Source organism: Rhincodon typus, chromosome 3 (genome assembly GCF_021869965.1).
Source record: "Rhincodon typus isolate 14 chromosome 3, sRhiTyp1.1, whole genome shotgun sequence".
In the NCBI taxonomy this organism is placed as follows: domain Eukaryota; kingdom Metazoa; phylum Chordata; class Chondrichthyes; order Orectolobiformes; family Rhincodontidae; genus Rhincodon; species Rhincodon typus.
In genome coordinates, this window is record NC_063334.1 from 26695116 (window position 1) to 26705787 (window position 10672).

The window sequence follows — 10672 nt, forward strand, 5'->3', positions numbered from 1 at the left end:
GACTGAAATGAAACAATGCTTTATTTGGTCCTTCCTCGAAAGAACCTTGCCTGAAATCAAAGCCCCACGCCCCACCCTGTAGTCTGCAGATTGCTGGAAACTTGACATAAAACCAGAATATGCTGGACTCTGCTTCCAGTTCAGAGGAAAGGGCCAACCAACCTGCAAATTAACTCTGCTCCCCTCTCTGTCTCCATACAGACACTGCCTGACCTGCTGGGCACTTTTCATTTACACTTGAGAAAACACTTTTGTTCAAACTGAATTGATAGAATGTTGTCAATTGCTGTGCGTTGCCTGCACACACAATGTAGTTTTTTTTTGTCATCACTCTGGTATATCTTACCCGATGCACATTCAAAGGAGGGGGGAGGGATGGAATAGAGACTCATTTTTCAAAGTTTCATTCTCCCCTCCCCCCCTCCCATTCTCTCATTTGCTTTGTACCGTCAAAATACATATATTTTATATCTGTAATATATTATGAACAAACAGTGTGTTTTCTCTCTGAGAGTAAGTTAGGTTTCAATAGGATACAAAGAACACTGTCATTTTGCTCTGCTCAGTCACATCTAAACTCCTTGGGGTTGATGTTAACTCTCTGAAATCAGCCTCACAACTGGCTGGTTTGTGGGCAGCCAAGTCCAATGTTCCCGGAGATCTTTAGCACTCATCGCCACACTGTCAAACAATCTCCAAAGATTGTTCCAACTAGAAATTCAAAGAAAATGTCAAATAAAATTATTTATTCAATAGTCCTCCTCCCCCTCCAATGGTTTCTCAATTGTAGCGGTTACCTGGAGATCAATCTTTGAAGTCAGAGGGTCAGCAACCTCGGGAGTTTTTAAAGACACGTCTTTCAAAAGGCACTCTCACATCCCACCCCCGCCCCCCCAACCCCCCACTGCCTCAGTCAGCCAACTGATCTTATTGAGCCAACTGGCTCCTTTACATATGACCATTGGTATCCTATAACATATATGGGACCCCAGTTGCTACTTTAGAGCAGAGATGGAGGATTCCTAGACTAGGCACTGGTGACGAAGGCGGGGGAGGTTAAGTGAAGGGCACCTCCAAAACTCATAGAAACCATCCTGACTTCCTCTTTTTACCAATGTCCCCCTTTGGCTCCTTTCCTCCTGCACCTACCCGAATCAACGGCCCATTTTACAGCAACACCTTGGCAGCCCACATTCCCCAAATCAACTTAAAGGAAGCTGAAACTTCAAGACAGCTTCAGTCTCTTTCACTCTGATCACCAGACCCAGTTGGTCACCCCCAAAGAGTTAATATCGACCCCACTCTGAAGACAACCTCCCCCCTCCCCAAAACCCAGTTAGAATGTATATATGTATACATATGTATACAGTGTATTTATATATTGTCTGATCGAGCTTACAAACCATTCTTTTAAAAACAGAATAACCAATATTTAACCCACTGCAACAAGTTTTTGGAATTTCTTTCGTTTTAAACATGGAAAAACGGAAACAGGAATGTAAATCATTAGACACGCCACTCTCTTCCCCCTTGCTCCCTTACCCTAACCCCAAAATATATCCTTAATAGTAAAATAAATAAACAAATATTGTAGCTGTATCATAAACACAAAAAAAAATCTGAACTTATGACAAAACAAACACTGGAATAGGAACTACATTCATAAGAAGTGCATTATTCCAACAATCATAATTAACACCCGACACACATTAGTTGACATAACTTTACAAGGAACAGCTTTGTTACACTGCATCATTATAGCTTCCTGATGTTTAATGTTATTTGCTATTGCACCACTGGACAAAAAAGTTATGTTCTAGGGTTGTGTAAGGTATTTACATTAAGTTCACATCGGCAGCTGCAGGTATTTGATTATAAATATTAACTACCCAAGTCACTGAATGACTGAAACCCATTGGTTTGTGCCATGCCACTATAATTACTTCAAGTAATGATGCTACAGAGTCTGACAGGTTTGTAGGTGAGGTTAGCATTTTTGACTTGCATGTAAACAGGGTGATATTGATCTGAGATAGTGGGAACTGCAGATGCTGGTGAATCCGAGACAACAAGGTGCAGGGCTGGATGAACACAGCAGGTCTGCTACCATCATAGGACTAGACCTGCTGTGTTCATCCAGCCCTGCACCTTGTTGTCTCTGATATTGATCTGAAGCAGGAGTGAACCTTGACAATTCCAGGATGCTCATTCATAAACTATTCTGGTCTAATTTAATTCCATAGATGAGGAATGAAACAGATGTTCCATTACCATGATATCAATGACTGTGAAACTAGCGATGATGGGATACGTAACAACACTCTATAAGACCTCATTCTCATCTTAATCAAATGGAAATGAACCCAGAGATAGTAGGAACTGCCGATGCTGGAGAATCTGAGATAACAAGGTGTAGAGCTGGATGAACACAGCAGGCCAAGCAGCATCAGAGGAGTAGGAAGGCTGACGTTTCGGGCCTAGACGCTTCTTCAGAAAATGAACCCAGTGGTTTTAAGTACCTGACACTTACTGCCCAGTTTTGGCTAAACTTATTCTCGGATTGAATTGCTGCACAGATTAAGATTTGTATTTTCTGCTTCTGTGGTGTGTGAAGTCTTGCTGTGAAAAGACACCTTGTACAATTCAAAGTCACTTCTTCTACAGAGCTATCTATGTGGCTAACTAAATGTGTCCTCATCAAATAGAAATTTTAGACCTTAAAGTGCAGGCCGCCAAATAAGGGCACAGCACTGCAAACCTGGCAGCTATTGATCCCACAGCACTGTACAGGCATTTAAACATATTTAAGTAATGAATTTAAGCGGAGTGCTGTCTTTTCTGTGTGAAATCGATGCTTTCCGAGTTAAAAGGATGAAAGAATGGCTGAGTCCTAGCCTTTTCTCCACTTGAGCAACAGGAGTTTGCAAGTAAAATTTGCTACACAGAATTATATGCCCACATCTACCACGTTGGGAGTTAAGTAATGAGATTTTAGGCTGCAAAAATTGTTGCAGAATGTGAAGGTAGGGTGCCTGATGTAAAAATATTATTCACAATTATCATATTTTTAAGTTACCCAAAAAACCTCTGTTCAAAACTATTCTTACCTCCCTCATTGCAAAACACAACATTAGCTTAACTAGAATGTGCCAATGTAGTTTCAAATTAATTTTGACAGAACAGTAGCTACAGATGAAGGGATTATGTAAACATATTTGGTGGGGGGGATATTTGCCTCTCTTTGCTGATTTTTATGCTTACAGAAAAAGAAAGTAGACCCGAGTATAAAATAGTGTTCCCCATTTTATAATCTCAGCTGAAGATTTGTTAAAATTAACAATGATAATTATGTCCCAGAGCCTTTTATTTTATAAATTGGAGTCAATGGAATGATCTTAGCTTCACACAGTGCATCAGTAAATGGCTTTAAAAGTATTGAAATAGAAGAAAACAAAACCAATTAATATTTTCAAAATAACAACTACTTTAAACAACAATGTATGGGGAATGTTTCAGGGAAGTAACCATAAATAAATGAGGAATAACAGTGGGAATGTTTTTTTTTAAAAAATGTTAGCAATGAAAATTTGGATGTTTGAGTCGTTCTTAGTAGAACACACTCCATAATGCAAGTTTCATAACTTTCTAAATGCTCATAGTCAGTTCTTTTAGGTTAAATAATGTTTCCTAATGACATCTTCAATGGTGCTGAAATGGTTACTGTGAAAGCTTCTCTCTTAAATAACATCAAACTTTATACGTGCCCAGTTACTTTGCCTATTTGTGGATTACTGAGAATTAGTCTGTGGGAATATATTTATGTTCATTTCTATATAAACCACACAAAGCTGCATCTCTGAAAGGCATCAAAGATTTTTCAACAGATTTTTGTCAAACCAAGCATGTTTAAATAAAAAATATTGTAGTTTCTGACACTGCAGGAATGCAGCAATGATTAACACAATCAAACCACACAGACATATCCACTTTGCACACTGGGTCATTGTAACAGCCCTTTCAGATGTAAACTGGTTGTTCTTGCGCAGTCAGCAGCCTGTACATGGCAGCAGGCATTGTTTTCATGTGGATCTAGGGCAAAAGAAAGGGAGATTAGTACCACACTCTACATATCCACTGCCCAGGCTATCCAGGACCACTCCTAGATGCATTTCTATAATAGCGGCATACAGTATAAAAACAAACTTTCTTTGCAGATCACAATCAAACACATACATGCGAGATATATACAGCAGACCAGTCAGTAGCAACAGAAAAGATCAAGGTGGAACCAAACAATAACATCCATTTATGTTACATCGTGAAATTGAAATGTCCCATGCTGGGTCACAAGAATGTTAACAGCCAAAACATCCACAACCCGAGCTACAAATCTACTCCAAAACCTTAGAATGTTAACAGCCAAATTTCGACACTGAACCACATCAGGAGATACAACTGAAGAGAGAGGTTTTATGGAGTGTCTTGAAAGGAGCAGAGAGAGATGGACTAGTTGAGGGCAGAAATTTTGGAGTTTATAGTCCAGTACCTGAGCCACAGCCATTAGTGATGGAATGGTCATAAAAGGGGATACGCAAGAAGCCAGAATTTGTGCAGCATGGATATCTTAAGAGATTTATAGGGCTTGATAAAGAAATAAGGAAGTACAGCGTGATTGAAAGACTAAAAAGAAGCTAAGAATTATAACCTATTCTCTGTCTCAAACATTAATCTTCGTATTCCTTGCATTTTTCTTTTAGAACTTTTTTTTTAATCAAGAAAGAGAAGGCCGAAGGGTGACCTAATGGAGGTCTTCAAATTTATGACGTATTCAGTAGGATAAAAACATACAGATGTCAACACTTGTGTGGGTGGCCAAACGTAGGGGCCAAAAACAGGAGACTAATAAATCCAGTAGGGAAATTCAGGAGAAAATTCTCAACCCAGAGAGTGATGAGAATGTGGGATTTACTATCACAGGGAGTGGTTGAATGGAAAAGAAGCTGGAAAACACATAAGGAAGAAAGGAATAGAAGGAAATGTTGATAGAGCGCGATAAATTAGGCAGGGAGGGAGCTCACGAGGACAAAAGGCTGAATGGCTTTTGCATTAATCAAGTGAATTTCTGTGGATTTAGAATCATACAGCATGGAAACAGAGCCTTTGGTCCAACTTGTCCATGTAGACATCCCAATCTGACCTAGTCCCATTTGCCAGCATTTGGCCCATAACCCTCTAAACCCTTCCTAATCATATACCCATCCAGATGCCTTTTAAATGTTGTAATTTTACCAGCCTCCACCACTTCCTCTGGCAGCTCATTCCATACATGCACCACCCTCTGCATGAAAAAGTTATCCCTAAAGATCATTTCTAAATCTTTCTCCTCTCATCCTAAACCTATGCCCTCTACTTTTGAACTCCCCACCCCAGTGAAAAGACCTTGTCTATTCACCCTATCAATGCCCCTCATGATTTTATAAACCTCTACAAGGTCAGCCCTCAACTTCCGATGCGCCAGAGAAAAACGCCCCAGCCTATTCAGCCTCTCTCCAGTCCCAGCAACATCCTTGTAAATCTTTTCTGCACCCTCTCAAGTTTAACAACACTCCTCCTACAGAAGGGCGACCCAAATTGTACACAGTATTCCAGAAGTGGCCTCACCAACGTCCTGTACAGCCACAGGATGACATCCTAACTCCTACTCAACGTACTGACCAATGACAGCAAGCGTACCAAACGCCTTCCTCACCACCCTGTCTACCTGCGATTCCACTTTCAAGGAACAACGCACCTCTTCATTCCTACAGAAATTTTAGAGTTTATAGTCTAGTACCTGAGCCACAGGCATTAGTGATGGAATGGTCATAAAAGAGGATACGCTATTTGAATCTCAATTTATAATTTCTAAAAACAAATCACATTTATACATTGTATCCTATATTGCTGCTCGCTGGCAAACCAAACAAGACAGTTTTTTGATTGCAATTGCAATGATATTCTTAAAGAATAAAAAAACGAGGTTATTACAATAGGCGTAACAGATCCTCTTGCAGATTTCCTTTTCTCTCTCTCTCTCACACACACACACACACACACACATACAGAGACAGAGGGCAGTCATTTCAGAGACATTTGCTCATGACCAGTCTGCGCTTGTTTACATGTCTAGCTTGAACAGAAGGAAATTCAATCCACTGACGTCAGCAGCAAATACAGTTCAGAGGTGCCAATGTTATCCTCTGAGAAGGGAAAAGAAACCTATAGATCCTGCAGAGACATGGCACAGAAACATAACTTAGCAAAGTGTGATGTGACGCACTTTGGAAGCAACAAAAAGAGGTAATTTAAACGAGAGGATTTACAGGAATAGAAAGAACTGCTAGTTCATATAACCAAGTCATGCAAAATGACAATAAAGTTGACAAGGCCGATGAAAAATAACGTATATAATTTTCAAAATATATTCTTTCACAGTGAGTGGGTGCTGCTGGCTAGGGCAATATTTCTTGCCCATCCCTAATTGCCCTGGAGAAGGTAAGGGTGAACTGCTTACTTGAACTGCTGCAGCCCATGGGGTGTAGGTGGACCCACAATGCTTAGGGAGGCATTTCCAGGTTTTTGACCCACAACAGTAAAGGAATGGATGATACAGTTCCAAGTCAGGACGGTGTGTGGTTTGGAGGGGATCTTGACGGTATGCTCATCACTTGCTGCCTTTGATCTTCTAGATGGAAGCAGTCATGTGTTTTTGGAAGGTGCTGTCAAAGGAGCCTTGATGAATTTCTGAAGTACGTCTTGTGGATGGTACACACTGCTGTCACTGTGCTTCAGTGATGGAGGAAGTGAATGTTTAAACAAGCAGAATGCTTTGTTTTGGATGGGTTTGAGCTCAAGGTGGTGTGGGAGCTGAGCTCAGTTTTGCAGATGATGGGCAGGCTTTGGAGAGTGAGGAGGTAACAGAGGGAGCTGGTGAGAAGTGACCAAGTGGGATTCTGGGAGAAATCGGCTCCGGCACCACATAGGCTTGACTGCTCAGGAACCAAATTCACACACCGAGTAGTACCCGGAGAGAGATAAAGTATTTACTTTATGTAGTTGTAATCTGCTAAGAATAGAGAGCAGGAGTGAGAGACCTGAGTTTGGTGACCAGTGAGTAAGGGCTGCGTAACCAGTCCCTGGATTTTTGTCTGTAGTCAATAAGGTTGACTTAGTTGATGAGGTTCGAAATGGCTGGAGAACATAGCCCTGTGGAATGCTCCTCCTGCATCGTGTGGGAAACCGGGGACACTTCGAGTGTCCATGATGACTACATATGCAGGAAATGTGCTCAGCTGCAGCTCCTGATTTGCTGCATGGAGTGCCTAGAGCTACAGACGGACTCACTATGGAGCATCCATGAGGCTGGGAAGGTCCTGGATAGCAGGTTTAGTGAGCTGATCACTCCACCAGTAAGGGCTACACGGACAGAGAATTGGGTGACCACCAAGGTGATGAACAATTAGGGGCAGGCAGCATAGTCCCCTATAGCCGTTCCCCTCTCAGAGAGGCCATTTTGGATACTGTTGGGGGGGAATGGCCTCTCTGGAGAAAGCAGAGCAATGGCACCACAACTGGCACTGTTGCACAGCAGGGAGTGTTGAACTGTAACAAACAGGAGTGATATGGAACTCTATAGTCAGGGGCACAGATAGTCAGTTCTGTGGCTGTGAGTGAGATTCCTGGATGCTATGTTGCCTCCTTGGTGCTAGGGTCAAGGATATCAATGAGTGGGTACAGGATATTCTGAAAGGAGAGGGTAAGCAGCCAGAGGTTGTAGTCCATATTGGTACTAAGGACACAGAGAGAGAGTTGAGGTTCTGCTAAGGGAGTTCAGGGAGTTAGGTAGGAAGTTTAAAAGCAGGACCTTGAGGGCTGTAATCCCGGGATTACATCCTGCACTACGTGCCAGTGAGGCTACAAATAGGAAGATAATACAGTTAAATACATAACTAAAGAGCTGGTTAGGAGGGATAGCTTTCAGCTATGTGGATCACTTGGATGTCTTCTGGGGCAAGTGAGACCTGTTCAAGAGGACAGGTTGAACCTGAAATTGAGGGCACAAATATCCTGACAGGGAGGTTCAGTGACAACACAGTGTGGAGCTGGAGGAACACAGCAGGTCAGGCAGCAGCAGAGGAGCAGGAAATTTGACGTTGCGGGCCTAGACCCTTCATCAGGACTAGGTCCTCAGTAAAGGACTTACCTTCATTGCCCCGCGCCCACACATCAATGAATTCTGTTCACATCTGGATGTTGAACTCTTTTTCCACTGCCTCGGCCCCTATTTCTTTGACCAGGAGTCTAACCCACCCTCGACAAACCCCTTCTCCCACCTCTGACAAACCCCTGACGTGCTGTGTTCCTCCAGCTCCACACTGTATTGACTCTGGCTCAAGCATCTGCAGTTTTTGCTATCTCCTGGCAGGGAGGTATGCTAGTGCTACTTGGGAGGGTTCAAACTAGTGTGGCAGGGGGCAAGAACCAGAGCAATAAAATCACTGAGGAGGAATAAGAGACTAAGGCCAGTAAGGCTAAGAGGAAGAACAGACCAGGGAGATGTTACTGAACATGGCAGGACTGGAGGTCAGAGGTGAATCTGTTTTAATGTGCGAAGTATGAGGGTAAGGAAGATGAACTTCCCTGTAACTGGCAACACAAGTGGATTAGGTGATGAAGCAGGCCTATGGCATGCTTGCCTTCAGCGGTCAGGGTATAACATACAGAAACTGGCAAGTCATGTTCCAGCTGTATATAACTTTATTTAGGCCACATTTGGAATATCAAGTACAGTTCTGGTCACTGCACTAGCAGAAGGATAGGGCACAGAAAAGGTTTACCAGGATGTTGCCTGGTTTGGAGGGTATTAGCTATGAGGAGAGATTAGACAAACTTGAGTGGTTTTCACTTGAACGTCAAGGGATGAGGAGTGACTAGACAGAAGTTTACAAAATTATGACAGGCACAGATAGAATGGACAGTTGGTGTCTTTTTCCCCAGGGTAGAAACGTCAGTTACTAGGGGACATAGGTTTAAGATAAAAGGGGGAAAGTTTAAAGGGGATGTGAGATGCAAGTTTCTTTTTACACAGAAGGTAGTCGGTGACAGGAATGCGCTGACTGGAGAGGTGGTGGAGGCAGATACCACCGTAATGTTGAAGAGACATCTTGACAGATATTTGAATTGGCAAGGAATGGAGGGATAGGGACCACACAGAGACGAAGCGTTTTTAGTTTAGAAAGACCTCATGTGTTGACGCAGTCTTGGTGGGCCAAAGGGTCTTTTTCCTGTTCTGTACTGTTCTTTGTTCTTTATTCTTTGTTCTTTGTAAGTAATCCAATACGAGGTATGGTTTTACCAACTGGGACCGAGTATAAAAAACTAGGTAGCTAGTTTAAATCCTTGCAACTCAACGGTTAGGGCATGGGGTACAGTGTTAAATTCCAGGTCCCACCCCAATAGGAAAGAACATCAGGGCATTTCAGAGGTTTATCAGAATAGTACCAGAATTTGGGGTTGCAGTTGTGTGGAAACAGTAGAGAAGTTGGAATTGTTCTCTTTCAAACAGGCAAGGGAAATTTAATGGAGGTATGTTTAACAGACCCCAGAAGTTGGTGCCATATTTGGGACATCAATGGCAGTGAACACTGCTAGGAGGGTACACCATCAAGACGTGAGACCTGTGTTAATTAGAACCCATATTATTGTTAATCTCATGTAGCAAAATAAAGATGCATTGATAAAGGAACAAAGATTTGACCAAATATGCCTCTACTTGTTGCTCGCCCTGTCATCACAACAGCCAGTTCATTTCACTCCAGGACTGGAGTAAAGATTCAAGCTGAGAACAACACTGCTGCACTGATGGAGTATAAATGAGTATAGTAGTGTTGTTTAGTTGATGGAACATTAAATTGATGCTCTGCCTGCCACTTTGGCAAAATGGTGGCAGGCTACGTTTCTCCATTTGGAGCTCCGCACTGCTCGCTAGTACCCTTTGCTTTCTTCTTCGGTCTGCTCTCTGCAGTAATTCTATCCCACCCACCCCTTTAACTACCCACTCTGGAGTTGGGACGGAATCGAGTCACAACCAGAAACCATGTGGCGGGAGCTGAACACGTGGGCTGTGTCCTTCAGCAACAGTAGATTGAGCGTGGGCCGGAGCGACAGCGGTGGATCAAAAGGGGGCTGGATGGGTGGAGAAAACGGGCCGGTGAGGCAGTGGCGGTGAGAGCGGGCCGGTGAGGCAGTGGCGGTGAGGAGTGGGGCCAGTGAGGCAGTGGCAGCGAGAGCAGGGCCGGTGAGGCAGTGGCAGTGAGAGCAGGGCCGGTGAGGCAGTGGCAGTGATAGCGGGGCCGGTGAGGCAGTGACGGTGAGAGCGGGGCCGGTGAGGCAGTGGCAGTGAGAGCGGGGCCGGTGAGGCAGTGGCGGTAAGGAGCGGGGCCGGTGAGGCAGTGGCAGTGAGGAGCAAGGTCGGTGAGGCAGTGGCGGTGAGGAGCGGGGCCGGTGAGGCAGTGGTGGTGAGGAGCGGGGCCGGTGATGCAGTGGTGGTGAGAGTGGGGCCGGTGAGGCAGTGGCGGTGAGGAGCGGGGCCGGTGAGGCAGTGGCGGTGAGAGCGGGGCCGGTGAGGCAGTGG

At 43.8% G+C, this 10672-nt stretch overlaps 1 protein-coding gene across 3 annotated transcripts in view; it reads right to left on the reverse strand.

Annotated features, from left to right (window-relative positions):
* Positions 1 to 2150: 2150 nt before the first annotated feature.
* Positions 2151 to 10672, reverse strand: part of apba1a (amyloid beta (A4) precursor protein-binding, family A, member 1a) — a 168875-nt gene continuing 160353 nt past the window's right edge. For all 3 annotated transcript variants that reach the window (XM_020509892.2, XM_020509889.2, XM_048594748.1), the window contains one exon: positions 2151 to 4089. In XM_020509892.2, coding sequence (XP_020365481.1) covers positions 4018 to 4089 — 72 coding nt within the window. In that variant the 3' untranslated portion in view covers positions 2151 to 4017. The remainder of the gene's footprint in view (positions 4090 to 10672) is intronic.